A 21,223-nucleotide genomic window follows, 5' to 3' on the forward strand; every position below is an offset into this window, starting at 1 on the left:
GTGGTATGCTACATGAGATTAGTTACCCAAGTTGTTGGATAAGTACCTAAAATGATGAGAAATAAATGTTGCCATGATTTTACAAAACATGTGTGGATTAAGGAGGATCTCGGTCACCACCGCCTCCCCCCTCTCTCTCTCTCTCGCGAGGTGATTTTTTGAACCGGTTTGGAAGATCGCTTCGACCGTTCTCACTACACGTTAAACTGGTTTCCACTAAAACTAGTTTCCAGTAAACTAGTTTTAGGAAGGTAGTGAGAACGGTGTCTCTCTCTCTCTCTATCATAATTTCTTTCTTTCTCTCTTTTTGTCTGCAGTCTCTCTCAATCAATCTTCTCTATTTCGTTTCACCCAATCTCCTCCCCACTATGTAAGGTGCAATGTTACGTATACTGACAGAGGCTGAGCAGTTCTTGCGTACAGTCGCTACAATGTTTGCAATGAATAATTCATGTACCTGTAGCGTAAAGCTCTCCATTTCACAAAAAATGGGACATAAGTCCCCAAATTCCCTATGCTCTCTCTCCATTGCTCTGCGATTGAGCCAGAAAGTGTCAAGATGGACAGAACTGTAGATAAAGAGAGGGGGGATCCGGTGATTGGCATGTTTTAGGTTTCTAATTGGCTTTCATGATGATGTCCACACGATGGCCATTCAAAGTGCACTCCCTTTTGTTGTCTTTATTCGTGTGGCCCATGACGGGACGTCCTGAGCACAGGCATGACAGGTCAGTCGTAGGACCTTCACTCAAAGTTAAGGTCACGGATGATCAGGGATTTCATGAGTTTGATCAAGAACAAGTAACGATCAGACTGGCGCGTGGCCCCGGACCATTGAGGTACGCCCCGAGGTGTTTGGTCGGAACTCCCGAGGGGCAATACAGCGGCCATCGCTTTCCCATTGGTGCACGCAGCTTTCGGAATTGATCACATTCAAAATTTACATTGAAGGGGGTGATGTTTTGGACCAATTAATTTCAAGTATTAAGAGCATTTATTTTCTTAGAGTAACGCGTATCCTCAAATTGGCCATCATTATTCAGAATAGCAAATTTTGTGGACAATCGTCCATTTGACAAATTTTCAGAATAGGTGGTTTCAGACCGCCTCGAAGTTCGCCAGTTCCAGGTATTCTCTGATCGGGAAATTTACCCCGATCAGAAAATACCAGGTATTTTGGTAATGTGAAAGCAAACTACGCGTAATCTCCCGAAAGAAAATACCCGCTAAATAGTAGGTACTTGGCGAAATTACGAGAACTTTCGTGGGGATTTTTCCAAGGTCGCAGGTATTTTGGCGATGTGAAAGCAAATTACGGGAACTTTTATCCCAGCGTGTCGTTGGGCGCGGCGGCGTGGGTGGCTGCTGGGCTAGAGATTTTGAATCTCCCGCCTTGCCTGCTTATCAGACCACACTGCGCATGCTCGTAACTTCGGGAACTTATCCCGAAGGATGTGTTTCAGGGCGGTGTGAATGCAGGAATAATTAACGGGTATTTTTTAGCCTTAAAAAGTTCTCGTAATTTAACGGGGATTCTTGTGATCGAGGCGGTTTGAAACCGCCTATTTTCTCCATTATCTTTCAAATTGCGCCTTGCCTCCTTCTGAGCATAATCAATTGCTACCTTCGTGTATTTGCTCTGATTGTATTAAATCTGCACTCTCGTCTGTTTTCTCATTACAGGAACGTTCCCATGTTTTCTAGTATTGTCCATCGGTTGATGGAACTGCGAGCGAGCAGTGTGAACAACGCTAATTCAAACTTCACGGTTTCACGATTAATGTACTTGGGACCAAGTACAAGTAGGGCTCAAAGTCGGTCAGGGTCGCCCCAAGGGCACGATTTACTCCAAAAACCGCCACGTCAAGTGCTGCGGACATTCCAAATGCATATACCATTAATCATGGCGCAACCTGATACAACAAGCCTGTTGATAGGAGAAAGAAACGGAGAATGATGTCTTGTAGACAAACTTTGGTTGGTCAATCTGTCACTACCACTGTCCAGCTGGTGGTCTGAGCCTGACTGCCCCCCTCCGACCGACCAGCGGGCCGGTGTGGTACAAGACTGGGAGGTGGTCGGTGGTTTTGCTCCTATGAAAAGTTGCGCTCAATTCGTTTAATCACACTTTTTGACTTTGATGAATTTCTTTCAAAATTTGCTTCAGAGGAAAGACACTAAACATAATTTCATGGACTTGAAAATTGAGTTATACAAAAGAAGTATTTTCGTTGAATGCAAAGAGTAGCCTACATCATGGATGAAAAATTGGAAAAGCAGACGACGTTGTTCTTAAACAAATCTTGATAAAGAATAGTATGCCACCAAAATAGATGATCATTTGGTTCTTTCAAGGTCCCTTTTTTAGGATGGGAACGTTAGGAATACTCATAATAAGATTCCCATCATGTGGAAAAAGATATGAAGGAAGCATAGTATGGCATATACTTTTCTAGAAAAAAAATACTTGAATTGCAATGAATGCATTATTTTTTTTTCAAGGAAAAAAAATGATTTGGACAAAAGGCGTTGTCTGGGCCCTTGAGAGCACTTAAAACGTTGTTATGCAAAATTAATTGACGATTAGACAATGTTAGAGTATTGGGGTTGATCAACAGTCGAGCCACTCGAATCTGACAGGTTAAAAGCCAGACTCTGAGGGAAGAGACCGGATAGGCGGATGGGGTGCAGCTGATGGGGGTGTCCTGAGAAAACACACAGCTGATTGCAGCATGTGGGACTGGGCTCAGATGGCATACATTCTTGGGCAGTCGGCGGGATCGGAGGAGAAGAGGGAAGTGGAAGGAGAAAGAGAAATGCAAGGTAGATAGAGGTAGGGGAAAAGATGGGAATTGGACTAAAGTAAAAAATAAAAAAAAATTGGATGACGAATACCATGTTTATAACCACACATCAAAGAGTAGATCAGAGGGAAGGGATGGAATAACGACAAGAGAATCATGGGTTAAGCTTGAAGAGAAAGAGAGAGGGGAGCAGACAGAGAGAGTAGGCGTGAGAGGCACAATTGGTTGGGGAAGGGGACGTTGTGAACATGGACATAATGAATAGAAGGAAAATAAGATGAACAGAAGAATGAAAGAAAAAGTAAGATAGAGTGAGTGTTGTAGGCTAGATAGCAGGGTACGACCTAGGGAAAGTATACAGAGAAGTGGGCGTGGCAGAAACGGAAACAAAAGCAATCCTCTTTGTGTGAGAAAAGGAAACGACAAAATCCAATGGCCCCATTTTAGAACTATGTCTCGCTCAAGGAATACTTGTTTACTGGCACGCAACTGATGCATAAAGTCATAAATATATCGACAATTACAGGCATAAAAAATGCCTTCAACTTTTTACAATTACAGAGCCATAGCTCATGCACTCCTTCAATTATTCGGAAAAAAAATATATTGTTCTTTTCTTGTAAGCACTCACTATACATGCTATAGCAGTAAATATAAATTAATGAATTAATGAATTAAATTATCATCAAGTGTTAATATCAGCATTGGTCTATTAATCACTAATCATAAAAAATAACTACCGGATAACATAGCTCTTCTGAAGTGCAGATAAGGGTCCTAGTTAAAGAAAACAAATTTACTTACAAAACTGGGAAAGAATATACTCTCAAAAAAGCAATTTTAGGTTGGCCTCAATGACAAATGATAGCGGCAATGTTATTACTTTTATTGGAAACCACCACTTTTTTATACCTAAAGTTAAAAAAGTTGAAGTACTTGTTGAATTTTTATCGAAAATAGCTTGGTGATCATTTTTATCATGATCACCGAAAAAACGGGGTTGTAAATCTTCCACAAGTTTCCCACGTGCGGACGTAGGCGTAACTAATGTCATTCATTCGTTGTCAAATACTTTGACCCTTGACCTATTGACGTCACGGACACGAGTTCTTTGTCAACAACCAAAGTAACGTTAATCGGACGTGCCACGGTGCGCATGTAGATGAACTTTTTTTTCATCGACAATTAAATAAAAATATACAAATCAGAATTATTATATATATCTTTTGTAACCTAGGTGTGTTATGTTAGGCCTATTCAACTAGAAATAAACTGTTTTTGTATCATAATTCTGAAATAAATGTCAGGATAAGACTAAAATGGTTATCATATCATCAAGATGGGAAGGTCGTCAATTGAACAACAGGTTGAAATTATTGTGTTTTTGTTATAATATTATGTTGATAAACCAAACTTTATGATTAAGAATTTGATAACCCAGTTTTGAACCTTCCCGAATTAAGACTGACCTTTTGGATAAATTTCTAATTATAAAAATTGATACGAGTGACATACATTATTTTGTATTATAAATATATCAACTGTTTTAACGAAATGGTAATTTTCAATTCATCACTTTCCTCTTTTGAGTGATCGTGATATTCAGAATTCAAGTAGGCTATGTGATTTCGTTTGGCAGAAAGGGGTTAAAAAGAAATATAAATTGTTGTTCTTTGATATTAAACACAAGGGTTAAGTGCGATTTCCTTTGTTTTGTCCTTGTTTGTTGATTCTTTTCATGTTTATATCAGTCTCTCTTGAATTTGATGGATTCGTGTGGCTATAATAGGGACAGTTATTGCACATCTGTATCCAATTAGCAACGATAATATCGACACCGAATAAAGAATACAGGTTGTCGGTACTGATTTATTTACTCTTGAGAAATCTTCGTGGTGTAAAATGCCTACTACGTGTTCTTATTAGAAAATGAGGAAAAAATCAAATAAGCCTCATCAAAGCGACACCTCACTGATCATAAAAAGATAATACAAAGCAGTGTGCACGTTCTATTTGAAACGAAAAACGCCCAAATCGCGATATGATATCATTTGTCTTACGCACTCAACCCCACGGATGTCTATTTATGAATAAAGAAAATTATGGAAGAGGACACAAACATAGTCTTGCAATCAAAACCCCTTTTCTCGCTATACGTGACAAAGTGTATGGAGTCACATGTCTACATAAATCGGTTTGCTTCCTTATACCCTTCATGATATTAGATTTCATAAATTAATCTGATAGAGTTGGTCTGAGAAGCCAGGCTGGACTCAAGGCTAGGTGGAATCGTGGTTAAATTCATAACGGGTCTGTTATTATAGAATAGCATTAACTGAGCGTAACATAGGACGTCCCATATTCGCATCCATCGAATATTCGGAGGGAAGTTGGTTAACTCCCCATGGAGAAGTGATAAAAATTTATTGAATCTGAAATTTTAGTTTTTTAGTCTTGAACTTGATTATCGCGGTCATGCCATAATGAATTCACTTTAATATATTAGTAGACTGGGACACGTATTTTTCCCACATTTTTTTTTTTTGGGGGGGGGCGACAATTTGTGATCGAGAGTTTTTTTCTCCAAGATATAATATCAATCACAATCATCTGAATCTAACTAGATTATTACGTCTATTTATAGGACATCATTTTCTCTTTTTTATTTCAAAGGAAAGGATGAGAAATTGCTGGCACTACATGAGCTAGGATAAGACAACTCATAAACATCTTTCACACCTGATGAACATTATCAGTTACGGCGTCAAGTTTCCAATGAGACGGGCAACAAAATTTTTTTATCATCGGTGAGTTAACAATTATCTTTTAATTGTTTTAACATCAAGATTTCTATCTTGAATAAGTTTAGGATAACATTTCTGAGGTTTGTTGCTGTTTTTTTTTACACTTATATTTACTTTTTCATTTTTATTTTCATTTCATCATTTCGTTGTCTTCTGTATGTAATTTAGAAACGTCACGAATGTATGTTATTCTTGTAATTGAGCAGAAAATAAAACTGAGAGGGTGTTGTCAATGTAAGGTTTGAATCAACTGTCCTTTAAACAAAACTAATTGCCACGAGAATATGTGTTGGAAAGATTGCTTTGAATGGTATCATTTTGGGAACACGCGCATCGTCTTTAAATTGTCCGTCGATTTTAACATTGTTCCCTTTTTCGTTAATCCCGTATGACCTCCTTCTCACCACACTCCCTTAGTCCCTGAAAAAACCCTAAGAAATGATACATTCACTCAAGTTACAAACCCATTTGCAATTCAAGGGATTCTTACATTTGCGTACACGAGCTAAAACCATTTTAAAATATCGCTTGACGTAAGAGACCCATGATCCACATTAGGTCTTTATTCTTATATAGGTTTTCGACGAGTGTGCCCCGTTGTGGTACGGCCTATTTACATTAAGGGCTTCTCGAATCGGACACAATTTTTTTCATTAGTGTTGCCTTACTTTCAAACTGTATATTGATTATACGATGGTCAATTTTTCTTGCAGGGCATGTTATTTTTTCTTTGTTGTTGACACTAGCTTGATAGCATAAGTGGCCAATTCATGACATTAATCTGCAATGCATTAATCTGGGGGTTTAATACCGATTGCGCTGGGAAATTTTGCGACAAGAAACCTATCAAGTAGATCCAGTCAATTTTAATGTCCCTTGGAAAATTGAAAGGGGTTATCCCCATGAAAGCGGGTCTACAAAAGAGAGTGGCAAATAAAGCTATTTCACGTGACTATGGTAACAGACAAAATCGCAAAAAAGGGTTAATTCCAGAGAATTGTTAGTGTTAGTGTATCCATGGTTGTACATGGCCGTAAGTAACCTCTTTGAGAACTCCAGAAAGGCCTGCCTAATGTAACACTTTCTCCCAGACACGTACAGCGGCGAGAAGACCTTTTTTATCGAGGGTATAAAATGGCGACCGAAAAGACGTCTTTGATGGTATTACGTCGGTAAGTTCAATTAACTCGCTTTTCTAAAAGAAAAAAAAAAGAGTGTCGGGAATTAGGATAGTGAGAGGGAAAAGGAGAAATTGGGAGAATTTCATGAGATGTCAATGTACACAACGCTCATAATGCATGTATGATATATTGAAAGAGGTGACACATTTGCGCCTGCGCAGTTTTGCTTCGGCCTTAATATCTCAGGGGGCATAGGGTTAGAGTGAGGATTTTAATCAAGTTTTCGTTTCAGAATAATGAAAATATATGAAGGATTAGGGTTTATCTAGTTATGGAGAGTTTTTTACGTTTAGCTTAACTTGTAGATTTTCCACCGGAGCAATAGTCGCCGGAGCAAACGTCATGGAACCATGTTTTAAATGACCATTTTTATTGTTACTGTAACAGAATATTTATTGACATCCTTGAGATAATCATGTGATCTAACGAACGGTCAGGTGACCGATCTTGTCTACGAATCCTCCACTCGGTTGTCAGGTGACGCTTTGCGTGTGTCCATCTCGAATAGTGCACATGAACTTCGGAAAGCGACCGTGCGAGACCGGAAGTATTTTTGCACGCAGCAGGAAAATCAATCGAACACACTGGTAGTCTGCGGCTATGCAGACCCTATGAACAATTTCCCTAAAAATAACAGTGTCAGCAAGCACTCTAATTTGACACTTTAACGCTGAAATATCTGATTACATTCTTATAAACGATTTGATTTCATTATCTCACAATATTACCTTTGTGTTTTAAAAAGCAGGCTAGTAGATGCCTGTAAATAATATTAATAATTATGTACATTATTTTACTGCGTTTCATTACAAAGACTAGCGACGACCATGTTTCAATAATCAAATGCCATACGATTCCTTTAATACCTTTGTTAAAATCATTTCAAACACAAAGGCGATCTTCCTCATCTACAAATCAGTTTTCAGATCGAGCTAAGTCAACGGTTTTATTATTTTTTAACGAATTTCGTCTGTCCCTTCTCATTAATTATGCATGAGTTTACTTTCTTTTACATTATCATTGGAGCGCGACGTGATCGGGTTTATGGCATACATTCGTGTGTTACATGCTTGCATTTTTCATGTTTATCAACGATTTCCCACGTGACTATATGAGATCACATGAACAAAGAATGACTTAACAAAGCAAAGAGTGTACGTTGCAAAAATCACTATTTAACGAGAATTGATTCGATTTTAGATTCAAATATTAGAAAGGGAGAGAAAGGTGGCCGGGGAGGATGTATCAGATGGATATCGGAGGTGGACACCGCGAGAGGTTGAGATGTGGTGAATTTAAACAAAAATATCTCGGTTTCCCTTCTTTATTTTATTATTTTTCAATTTCATGTTTTTTTTATATATACAACAGAAGTACAATCAACTCTACAAAACCGACTTTAAACCAATCAAACTCTCTTCCCGTGTGGTGTCTGTCTATTTGGAGTCGGGTTTGTTAAGAGGCCGATCCACAGTCCTCATCTTTTTGTAAAAAAATAAATCAGAGTGAAAGAGAAATAAGGAAAGTGTATAAATTATGTATGAATTATGATTTATCAAGGTTTGTGTTTTAAAGGAAAGGGAAAAAATGCTTGGGTACAGGTTGACCTTGGATGCGCTGCTTCCACCGCACGCTTTCGTGTTATGTCATTGTTCCCGCGAGGAATCCCCGCTGGGTAGCTGCAACGCAAAGTCGTTGCAAACATGCGTGAGTCGGTATTTTTGGCTCCATCCTACCAATCATGCAAACCCTGCGGAATATCAAATCATGTATATTAATCCGAATTGTATAATGATCTTGAGTTTACTTTGAGTTGCTTCGAGAGAAAGGTGAATTTTTTTTACCTCATATTTGGTTTCTTGCATTTGGGATGTCAGATCTGATAGAAGTGGATAGCAAAAACGAAAATAAAGATATTGGCATATAGTAAGCGCTAACGTGTAAATGACAGATTAAGAAGGTTTTTTTATATCCCTCATGACAATATTTACAAAGTTCTATGAACGCGAACGATATAGCTTCATAAAATAATGACGTAATGATAACTTTGCCGACTCTGCTTGTTAGTTGATTAACAATACCAACTGAATCATGTGTACTATTTTTTTTATTCAAAATGATTGACTGTTTTGACGATGGTTCGCATAAAGTCAAATTCATGATAGAGGAGCATAACATAATTTTAGTTTAGACACTTCAATGAATAATTTTGCCCTCTATATATTTCGTTGCAACTAGTCATAAAGTATCTCATCCTCATTTCGAGTGAACGACTTTTATTTAGCATGGTGTCGAATTTCGGCCCATAACGGAGTAGCCTATTGACTATTGTAATGAAATCAATATCGGAAAGAAGAAACAGAGACCATTGTTTCTCTCAAAATCATAATTATGAAAAGGGATTTGAAAGCATTTGATTTTGTTTTTGATCGTACTAAATACTCCTCACCCTCCCTCTGATGAAGTTGTCATAACAGCAGATCCAGAGATTTATTATTGTACTGGACCGAGTCGCGTGTGATTGTTTACGGTGTGGCTATACGGTACAACGACCCTCAACTCTCGGGCCCGATTTCGCTAGAATATGCATATATTCCCGAGTATAACATCTTCCACCATCTTTCTCTGTCTCTCCCCGTCTCTCATTCTGTGTTTTATATCAATAATATTCTCACAAGTGGTTGTCCGATTCCCTTACACGGCCTTTTGCGTTTCACGTAGACCGTTAAATCACAAGAGAGCCATAACAGTCCCATACCATCTGTTTGGTGTTGGGCAGAGCTCAAAAGCAAGGGGGATTTACTGTTGAGGGGAGTTTGATGATATTTTAATGGAAGCGGGTAGTTGTCACCCGTATGGTGTGCATGGCACATTGCAAAGTCGAAATTAATGATGGCAAAGGACCGTATCATAAATCATATTCGAAGCCTGTAATGAAAAGTAAACGAGATTTATATTATCAAGCCGAAAGGCCCGCGAAACGGTGTCGAGTCACAGAATGCGATCACCGATTGTATAATAACTCTCAGTCTTCGAAGAAAACAAGTGAAGAGGCCGCTTTTAGAAGGTAATTAATCTAGTATATTTTAGAGGCAAGTAATACTGTGAGTAATTTATCACCGATTATCACCCCCCCCCCAAAAAAAAAAAAGAAGAAGTATAGGCCAATGATGTGAGAGGATGTGTCAGGGGCGATCACCTGCATTGTTCTCTTGAAACCTTTGGCAGCTTGGAAAGCGCCCCCTTGGTTGATATTCGAATATTTGTTATCAGTATTTACTGCATAATTATGACGAGATGGGGCGGGACACATTTACACAATGATAATTCAATGTAACAATATAGTAACGAGTTATGATATTATAATAATTCAGAAATTGTCAAAGTTATTAAAAAGACAAATATGAAAAAAAAGCAGTCCTGGAATTAAGGGAATATTTTTAACCGCCTGGAAGATCTTAAACATTCTTGGTTAAATTGAAACAAAAGAATTTTCATCTCTTTCATATTCCTTTCTGAAACATGCTGAAATGATATGGAATCAATGTGTTTTCTAATTTCTAATTTCCCCGTCATAATTATGTAAACATGCTTATTCTGCGTGTTTCACGTCGATGAGCAAAGAAAGAACATTTTAAGAGGAGCAAATAGGCAAATTGTTATAAGCTACCGAATGACAGGAACGGGGGACTGCGCGTCGAGGAACAAGCTAAAGCAACAGATGAACGAACAGGCTCACGGCATCTCGGAGACGGTCAAGTTCTAGTATTTAGTTTGTATCCCGTTTACCCTCTCAAAGCACTGTGTTTTCCTCCCTCGCGCTGCCCTCACTCTCATCTTATTATCACGGACACGTTTGATTACAATACCAGAGAGGCGGCAATATCATGCCACGCATGAAGGTGCCTTTCGTGAAAGTCTTCTTCAATTTTGAGGGCTGTCAGGGTCCACTTTTGTGGCCATCGAATGGATCTTTTAAGAAATTGAAGAAGTTTTTATGTTCGTTTCTTTTGCACCCGCGATGTAATGTCTTGAAAATAATCATGGCGTTTGTTATGTGAAGTGTTTGATAGACAAACTAATTAAACTCTGTATCGTAAAGCAGGGTGCGACTGAATCATAGGAGTGACGAATTCGATCCAAAGCTAGAGGTTTAATCGTATATTGTTTAAGATTAACATTGTGTATTTAAAAGTTTTGGATGATTTGCAATTACGTCGAATCTTTCTTTATCATTCTATTACAAATAGGACGTGAATAGGCCTACGTAAGAAACAAGAATTCAGTATGAGCTTACGCAAGCGTCTTTAATCCCAACAGGTCAAGACTGTCTCCCGCTCACTCTGGGAATCAATCAATCCAAAAGCTATCTAGTCGCCGAGTTTTGTTTCTTTCTTTCTCGATGGAGTTTCCCTTTTTCCTTCTTGTAGGACATGGTGAAGAATGAATGCGTAGCTCGGAAGTAACAAACAGAAGATATTCGAAGGTCCACACTTTTTATTTGAATATGTAATGAAACGCAACGAAAATCACAACTGTGGCGCAGAACCTCGTAATTGAGCGCGCGTGCGGTGAATACACCGCGTGCATACGAACACACGCGCACTCACCTCGTTCAACACGCAACACTGGGTTGAACTTTGAGGGGAATGAAAAACAAGAAGTTTACAGTGAAAGCTTGTATAAACGAAAGAAAATGGGCGAGGGGAAGGGATTTTGATTTGGAATTACAAGAGAAGGGATAGTGTTCAAATAGAGAGACACAGGAAATGTACGAAAGGCACGAATATATGAACACACTGATCATCAAAAGCATGCAAGGAAGATGGAAAAGAGAATGGAGACAGCAAGCGAAAAGGGCGGGGTCGGAGACAGCGAGATTTCAAAGGAGAGACAAGAGACCGTAAAATCTGAACCATCGGCTAAAATATCATCGGTTGTATCGATTTTAGGCAAATGCACCTCTTCTTTTACATTTTTCCTCTTTCTCTCTTCCTCCTATACTCTTGTCCAGCTCCTTTTTCATTCTCTATCTTTTTTTAATGTCCCGGTCTCGTTCCTTTTCTCTTGATTTTAATACGAGCATATGACACGGTCTGTAATGATCGGTCTCATACAACGCCTTGTGTTGGTGCCCAAGTCTCGCGTCATTAACCCGGCCGTTTGGAACAACAAAAGAAACCATCTTCATATGTAGAGGACCGCTGCACTAATCTGATATGTTATTATCAGACCCGCCATGCGATCGCCAACGATGTTCCTTTCTTCCTTTCTCCTCTCCTTACCTTCTTTTTAATTCCTTTTCCCATCACTTTGTTCATCTTCTTCTCATTTCTTTCTCTCTTTCCTTCCCCTCTCCTCTGCATCTATTTTCTTATCTCTGCCTCCCCTCCCTTCAAATTCAATACGCGCATGTAATAAGCATTTATTACATCAATTTGAGTATAGGGGCAGTGCCTTGTGCTTATAGCAGGTCCTTGGTAGCCCCCGTCCATGCCAATGATTTGTGATTGTTTGGGGCCGAGTACACCCGCGCCAGATGATATCGTCTGTCTTATTGGTCGTTAGTGTGTAATGCTCCCTCCTTTTGAGATGATAATGAAATTGAAGAAGAGACGGAATTTGAATGAGAATGAGCTTGCGATGCTGCTGCTTCGTCGCCTCCCCCGACCTCTCCGCAATCGAAAGTGAATGGCCTGTCTTTAAATCACGTTAAATCACAACCCCGAACAGATTTTGGAGTCATTACACGATAGATTATTGCTAGCCTCACTTTGGAAGGCGAATGTGCTGGTTTGTTTTTCACTCATTTGATTGTAGGGGAAGTTCTCACCCTACAATCATCGATGTAAGAATTGCATTAGAAATACAGCATGGCACATCATTACAGCTTACCGTGCAGGTGGCACAGATAAATAAATACAAAGTGAGTGAACGTTAAAAAAAGAAAGAATAAGAGACAGACACATAGGTAGAACAGAGACTTAAAGAGAAAGAAAGGGAGAGAGAGAGAATAGAAAGAGTTTCATAATCATTAATAGAAGGCCGAAAATGGATTGAAATACTGCATTAATGGAAAAACTATTTAGGATAGATTATATACCAACATTGATATTGTAATCAGGGAAGTAGGACCACCCCCTCATTTGTCAAAAATGCATATTGAAAAAAAGGGAGAAGTATTTAAAAAGACAACCTAAGAGATTTTATTTAGTTATTGAGTAGGATAGAAATAGAAGAAGTACGAAGGAGGGGGAAAGGAAAGGATCTAGGGATGCGAAAGAAATGTGAAGAGAGAGAAAGGAAGGAGGAAGATAAATTGACATAATCTGTGGTAGAGGTAATAAGAACGGAGGGGAGAGGGGAAGAGAGGTGAGTGGGTGAGAGTAAAAGAGAGAGAGAGAGAGAGGGAGCAAGAAGGATGGAATCGGCACTGACACTGTAGCTACTATTTCTACCATCTGTTTCTACGGAACTCCATTACCGGCAGACGACATATGGGGACTGTGGATTTTTTTGCCTTTTTTTTGTTTGGCGCGTTTTTTCCCGTACCAGATGGGTGTAAGAGTTCGTTCATGTGTCTCCCCACCACACATCAACCAGTCACGTAGCTTTCCCCCTTCCCCGTTAAATATTACCTCGAATAATAAGAAGAAATCATGAGAAAAAAGAAGGAAATGGACGAAAAATGTGATGTATTATTTGGTAGGAGTTGACAACACATGGCATTTTTTCTTCTTCTTTCTTTTATCTTTATGGATATCTTCATCATCTTTTCCGCTTCGATCACGAGCGCTATCATTTCATGAATATAATTCAAATAATAGGCAAGACGCATCGCACCACTGCGTGAGAATTGATTATTCTCTTTAAGGTTAACCCGCTTTTATGCCTCTCCTTTCTGTGGGCCATTAATTGCGTTGTCTCTAGCCAGACTCTAAATAGTTATGAATGTTGCGTTTTATATCCTCATTTTATTTGATATATATTTTCGAAAGAAATTTAACCAAAACAATGCAATGCTCGAATCAGAAAAATTGTACTTTGAAAGTGGACCATGTCTTTAATTCTATTGAGCAAGTTAGAACCAGTTATGTAAGTACACACATGAGTGATTATCGTATTATGTAGGCATATATTTCAAAGTCTATTACTAATTCAAAACTCTGTCATGTATTTTATTTTTGTTGATTTTTAAATGATGAAATACTGTAATTAGAATGTTATAAAACGTGACTTCACCGTTTTTAGAAGTTTATCACCTAATCCGATATCATTTAAAAATCAAGTACATACACTTGTATACGTCTTGCATAACGTGTGTTTACATCATGTAAATTGAGAAATGAATTCAAATTTACTTATCATTTCTTTTATTATTCATGATTAATTTATTTTTTCCCCGACAGAATAAATTTCGTGACAAATTTAAGTGTAATTCCACGCACAATATGATACAAGCGGACCTATACTATAGAGCATATACAGCAACCTATGATTGCCTTGCTGTATCATTTGAATGTATTTCAGACCATGACGTCATTTTCGTTATAGATATTAGTAAGCTATTATTAGTTTAATACAGGGTGACGATAATCAAAATTAATAATCACCCTGATGAAAAAATATAATCTCAACATCGTTATTTTAATGACATATGATAACGATATATCAAAAACACGTATCAATGGGTCTTGTCGTTACAATAGGCTCTTTATTCTTCAATTCTGACGTAATTTTCTTACGTCACATGCTGGATGACGTCATGGCCTACCAATCGCGAAGACTTTAAAACTGTACAAATGTTGGTTGTCGAAATTACCAACAAATGTAGAAGGAATTTATTACTTTAGAATTTTCTAATCCTTAAAAGTATAAAATAGAAATATTGTGTTTAAGTTGCAGCGTTTAACATTTTACTCAGCTTCAAATAATAGTGTTTTTATTGCTGTTTTAGTTGCGATTACGTAATGACGTCACGCGATGAAATAAGGGGTATGTATAAAGCACGAAAGAGCAAAAACTAAGTTTTGAGTGGGTCTATGTGTGTTTTTCAAAATAGATAGATTCAGAATTATACTTGAAAAAGGAAAAACGTACTCAAGATTTCTTCGTCATTTCTAATCTTTATTTCATCTTCACCATGTACTGCTATGTAACATACAAGCGAAGTATTACGTCATACTAGAACATCTTACCCTACTTCAAGTCTCGAATCTGATTACATTGATTGATTTATCATGTAAAAATATATACCATTTGATAAAAATGTAAACAAGCATTGAAGTGTATGAATTTATGCGCTGATTTTTGTCAAACTTTTCACACACTTGCCTGAATTCTCCAGCTTTACGATGACACCCTTTTTATGTACGTTGATGTTTATCTTGTTATGTAACAACGTGGGTGACGTAATCAATGTAAATATATATATAGAGAGAGTAGTAATCTTCGTAAACCATGCCGGATATGAGTTCCATTATATATTTAGCAAATAAATCTTTGAAAATACAAAATTTTAAGAACTTATCCTTTCAACTTGCATATCTGTATGTAGAAAATGCTTGCATGTAATTGACTCCGGTAACAAAATATAATATCTTACGTAATAATGGTGGTGACGTCATCATCATATTACAAGTAGTTCATAAGGTGAAATTCCCTCAATTTAGTTGGGATTGAAAAAAAAATGCTTTGGGTTTCCGAGAGAGATATTTTTAAGCAATGATTTAAATATAATGAACGCAATCGTACTTCACACGTACAATGGTATGTACTCTTTCGAATAAAATGGTATATGACGTCACTGCTCTTCAAATTGTTACGTAACCATGAGGGTGACGATGTCAATGCACTTTGTATGGGATGTCTTGGTTTTCTAAAATGAGTTCACTATTTTGGACAACATACTTTTCTTTGCAGATAATTCTAATCAAAAGTAGTCTAAACGATTTGAAAATACCTTTTCCATGTAGATTGGTATTCTGCGCGTTGAATGATATGTAAATTAGGTGCATGACATTTGATATTATTACGTAACATATATGGTGACGTAACTCCATCCCTGACCCAATGTGCAGTTTCTATGTATGCTATTTGTATCTAATATGAAGTAAAAACCGATGAATTATTTTAATCCGCAAAGTTTAAGAAAAATAATAATATGATACAAGGTATCTGCTTTCGTCACATACATATGGGTACAAAATATATGATTACGTAACATCATTATTGATTGTGCCCCTCATTATTACGTAACATATAGGGTGACGTCTTGCCTCCATCGTATTACGTGTACAATACACACCTCGAATGAAAATCATTTTGTGTTTTTTTTTCTCATTAAAGAAAATAATTGAAACATATTTTCTTGTCCAAAATTCTGATCTTATTCCACCTTTTCCTTATTCTTAAGAAGATAATATATTGAGGGACAAAGGTAATGACGTCATCATCATTACGTAACTTGGTAATGACATATCGAAATACATGCTTAAGATTAGTTGACGAAAGTGAAAGGGGAAGAATTAATTTTACTTTTTAAATTACAATTTATCAAAGTTTCAAAGATTTTTTTGTTCTACTCTGCAATACTCGCGTACGTTTATTGCCCTATGATACACTGAAAACACTGAGAAGTACATGTTAGGCGTTGTTTACAATAGGCAGAGGGGTGACGTAATACGTGTTGTTCTATATCAAGTCCAAAAATTACTTATATTATGGTTGACGGGAAATTACTGACATGCAAAAAATGCAGTAGAATTAAAACTGTGATAATTTATTCAAAACTTTTTTTGCTTACATCTTATCAAACGTATTTCAAACTTGATGAAATGATATTTACACGGCCATTCTTTACAAAATTGTATGTAACAAATGGGTGACGTAAGCATTACATCACTATTTCAGCATTATATTTAAAACTGTACACAAATCAAATTGTGCTAATTTAAATGATGATTTCGAGAATTAAATCGTTCAATTATCTGATATATATCTTCAGACAGTGTGTGAATGAATCGCACACGAAGTTATGTAGACACGTTATGGGATATCTAGAACTGGTGCGAGATTATTACGTAATCATCATATTCTAGGTTATTATGAATTGAAGTGTGTATATGGGTTATACACTACAGAAGTATAGGCAACAAATCTCTTGAGTCGCATAAAGTAACTGTTGTGTTTTCTTTTAATTCTTGCAAAATCATTTTATGATAACCTAAATCGATTTTGAGGTTGAAAATAACTCAATTTGTTAATTACGCATGAAGTGCAAAAATATCTATATATCATGTTAATAGTCCTTCATTTTGCCTAAGTTGATATTTAGAACCATCTGGAGAAAGCAAATTCATTATTTTTTAACAATATTTTAGAATTGTTGGAATAGTTCATCAACCTCTAGCGTAGAAGTCGGATATAAAAAACTCGGAAAGTAAAAGCAAGGAAATTACCTTTCTTAAGTGGTATAAACTTAGATGGTTTTGAAACTAACACCATGAACAATGCTCGATGCCGCTACGGCTTTATCATGAGCTTGGTTTTTAAGTGTTTGATTAGTTTAAAAGTTACGACTTTTTTGATAGATCGAATGAATTATAATGGGAGGAAAATTACTCGATGTAATTCATTTTTACTGATCCTAACTCAATTTGTTTTTCATTGTTGAGAGGTGCCCTCCCACGCCCATCTCTTCTTCTTCTCTCTCTCTCTACTGCCCGGCTAACTAACTTCACCAATACGGCGAAGCGATGCTTCCAGCTCCCCTCGTAAAACTTTATACAAGTGAAAATTGTTATCACAGTGCACCTACATCAAAACCCGTCACTAAGCTCAGTAAAGTTGATACACAGAGAATAAAATACGTAGAGATAGAGAGGGGCAGAATGCGAGATGAAGAAGAGATGGAATAAGACACAGAAAGAGAGGGGGAGAGTGGATGGGGGTGGAGGCATGTACTTAGTCGGGTCAAAGAAAGCTTACTAAGGATTTATCCTTTTCTTCCCCATGATTTTCAAAGTTTGATGTTCAGATTTGTCCGCAGACAAAGACGAGCGAAATGGAAGCTTTTTAGTGGGAGTTGGCAGAGAGATAACGTGGATATAACAAACAGCCTGCGTGCTAGCCAGAGGTTACACGCACACTACTAATTTGATTCACATTGCAAGTAAAGAGCGTAATCACAGATTACATCTGTGAAGACGTTGCGCGCTCTGCCCCCTTTACTCGCATCTTATTGCCGGGCGATACCGACGAGGGCAATCTCAATTTGTGGTCTGATCAGGACCGTGGAAAAAGGCACGTCGCCGCTTTTCTTCTGGCAGGTGGATTTTCAGACAGAAATTATTACAGGTGAAACAGAACCAAGCATATCAGTTACAAAACAAAAAGTTTGCTTGAGCCACAATAAGATATTAAAGCGTGGCTTTTGTGCGCCCGGGGCGTGTTTTTGCGCGACATCAATAATATATATGTTTGGAGCGGTTACATTGGGTTGATCTTCCGAAACAATTATTCGTCTGGTCGGCCAAACACAAAAAGAGAACTTTAAGAAATTTAATAAAGGAAAATGGAAGCAAGCTGACTTTTGATAGCATTGATTTGTTCGCTCCTCGCATCACTTGGTTCGGAATCCTTTATGCTAAGCACGCACGGAAGGGAGAAGGGGTCATTCTAGAAGCGAGTGAGTTCACCATCGATTTTCTCAAGTCAAAACACAAATCATCTTAAGGGGATCAAATCAATTGTTTTCTTTTATCAAAAACTTTTTGGGTGAATAAGATATTTGATTTTCGTAATGAGACATTGGCTTGATTTAGAATTCGTTCAGATTTGTAGCTGCGATCTTTTCATCGTGTGTTTCAGATGGTTTATCTTGTCTAATGATGCCTAATATTTCTTTCCGTTTTTTTCCTTACCTAAAAATCAAAGCGCATTGACATTTATTGAACTTCAATAATATATGCATGCACAATCCGATTGTTTTCTCCAAAATCGCTTTTGGAAATCACAATTGATTGCAACAACCAACGATTTAAAATAAATCTTCGTTGTTCTATAAATTTTCTTGAAGAAACAGTCTGGAGACTGTGAAATACATGCATATTAGACTCCCAGGGTAAAGTAAAAACATACATAGGACTGTCCAATTGACAAATATTGGCTCGAATTAGTGGTTGACGAATCTCGACAACCCAGGACGACGAAAAATCGGCATGACGAAACATTTTTAACAAGCGGCAACAGGTGAGATAAATTCTTTCGCATAAATACATATTCCATCGACATTTTCTTTCTTGATTGATTATGAGATTAAACGATATTTTACTCATACATTCTCTCTCCCTCTCTTTGGTATAATCCTTACATCCATTCGACAATATGTGAACGATTGCCTTAACTTTCTTAGAATATTGATAGAAAAATATAATCTTGATTTTCTCTTTATTTCATACCGTCCAAAATAAAAACGTCTTTCTTAGTTCTTTGAAAAAACAACATTTTTTGAAGCTTGTAATGCTCATTTAACTCTGAAAAATGTTAATGAACAGTTAGGATTGCAATTAAAAACTAATGCCTAGGTCCTGAGAAACTGTGACGAAAATTTGTCGACTTACCTTTCTTCTTTTCGAGAAGTTGACGAGCTTTGGTGTTGTTATCAGCAGGCAAACTTCGTCCGCTCAGGTCGCACCACTTGCCGTAGAGAGCGTTTCTCAACATCTCTTGGCTAATATAATCTGGGGAGGCGATTCGTCTATCCATGGCAGCTGGGGGAGAGACCTGCAAAAGCCAGGTGAATTGAGCTCAGTTGTGATTCTGTCTGCGTTCAACACTTGTTTATATATCTAGCTTTCAATAAAACCTGTGCCTTTTTAGGCATTCACTCTCGCCACCGCGTAATGAGAGGCAAATATGCGCGTAATAAGCCCAAAACTACGGTGCAGCGTCAAACAAAGAACCGTGTTCCCCCCAATTGAATATAATAAGTGTCTCCGATGATGATTATGTGGCATATCAACCAGCAGACCTTTTTACTGAGCTCTCTGACTACTCGCCTTGCACTTGACGACTAGGCCGCAGCTGCTCTTGGCGACCAACGGTGCGCTTCTAGCCGGACGCCTGCCCTGGACAAAAGTCGATCGTGTGCTCTGATTTCAATAGTGAGGCAAAGAACATGATGAATTATCGTCTGCCCGCCACTGCTTGTTCTAATAGCTCAATTAATATAAATAAATAACAAAACTATAAATGTTTTGGGGGGCGTGTGTCGCTCGCGCGTCGGCGGCATTAGCCCACCAGTTAGTGGTGCACTGAGTGGGCAGGTCTACCAGACGCTGTTTGCAGATAACGGCATCATAACGAAGGCCTGTTTTGGTCGCTCCACACTCTAATGCCGCGAGGAAGCGGCCGCCCGGCTGGTGGCCCAAACAATACCACAAAACACCCAAAAAAGTCGCACATGTGGACCCAAGAGACTTTCTGCCTTTTGGGTTTTTGCTCGCGCTACGGTAGCGGTGACGCGTCACGACAGCTCTCGGGGTTGGTGCAAGGCTCGTGGGAGAGGGTGAAACCTGGTGCCTAGCTTATTGTCGGTTCAGAATTGGCGACCAAGCGAAACCGACTAGCCAAGCGGGCAGATCGACGAGTACGAATTGGACGCCTCTATTGTTCTCTTCTAATTTATTCTTCATCAAGCACAAATTGAAACACCAAGATTTTGGCAAGAGTTTGATGTAAGTTGGCAAGCAGTGGCTCGTCTGCCCTACGTGGGCTGAATCATAACGCACAGATGAGGCTCACGGAGCCACGGCACAAGTCCTGTACTCGTGCCCAGCTCACAGCAAAACAAAATAAAATTATGGAAATCTGGCATGACTCCCACCTGGCGAGATGATCAGAAAACATTGTGGAATCAAAGGTAGGGGTACCCATCCCGTGGGTCTGGGGCGGACGGGCGGGTGTCGAAATGACGAGCCCCTAACGGCGCATCAAAGACGCTGCCCTCATACACAATAGACCACAAAAACTCGGCACAACTTGGGCTCGGAAAAAACCCTCTCCGTCTATCACGAAACTGGGCTCTTTTTAATGCAAACATTATGACTGGAACGAGGTCTGCGATTCATTGAATTATTGTTGGGGGTGTACCCCCTGACTTGGGGTTTCTCGAGCCCAGATTTCTTGACTTAAATTAAGACATTAGAAACTAGAGAACAAAGGAAGCTTGACAGCATCGCCTACTGTCGATTTCGCACGGCACTGGGCGACAGATTCAAGGTAAAAGAAAATTAAGAGAATCATCGATCGGCTTGCCTTAAATGAGGCCGAATCGACACTGCGTCTATTTGGATTTGATCAAGGCTTGATCAACAGGTGTAATGCCCATTAGACCATATGATGGTAACAGATTGTTATAGTTCTTCAGGAA

At 38.3% G+C, this 21,223-nt stretch overlaps 1 protein-coding gene across 1 annotated transcript in view; it reads right to left on the bottom strand.

Annotated features, from left to right (window-relative positions):
- The window catches only part of LOC121429335 (PR domain zinc finger protein 12-like), a 31,616-nt gene extending 11,889 nt beyond the window's left edge, over positions 1-19,727 (bottom strand). Inside the window, exon 1 of the mRNA XM_041626342.1 lies at positions 19,413-19,727. Within this exon, the coding sequence (XP_041482276.1) occupies positions 19,413-19,557 (145 nt within the window). The 5' untranslated portion in view covers positions 19,558-19,727. The remainder of the gene's footprint in view (positions 1-19,412) is intronic.
- Between the last annotated feature and the right edge of the window lie 1,496 nt (positions 19,728-21,223).

Source organism: Lytechinus variegatus, chromosome 15, assembly GCF_018143015.1.
Source record: "Lytechinus variegatus isolate NC3 chromosome 15, Lvar_3.0, whole genome shotgun sequence".
In the NCBI taxonomy this organism is placed as follows: domain Eukaryota; kingdom Metazoa; phylum Echinodermata; class Echinoidea; order Temnopleuroida; family Toxopneustidae; genus Lytechinus; species Lytechinus variegatus.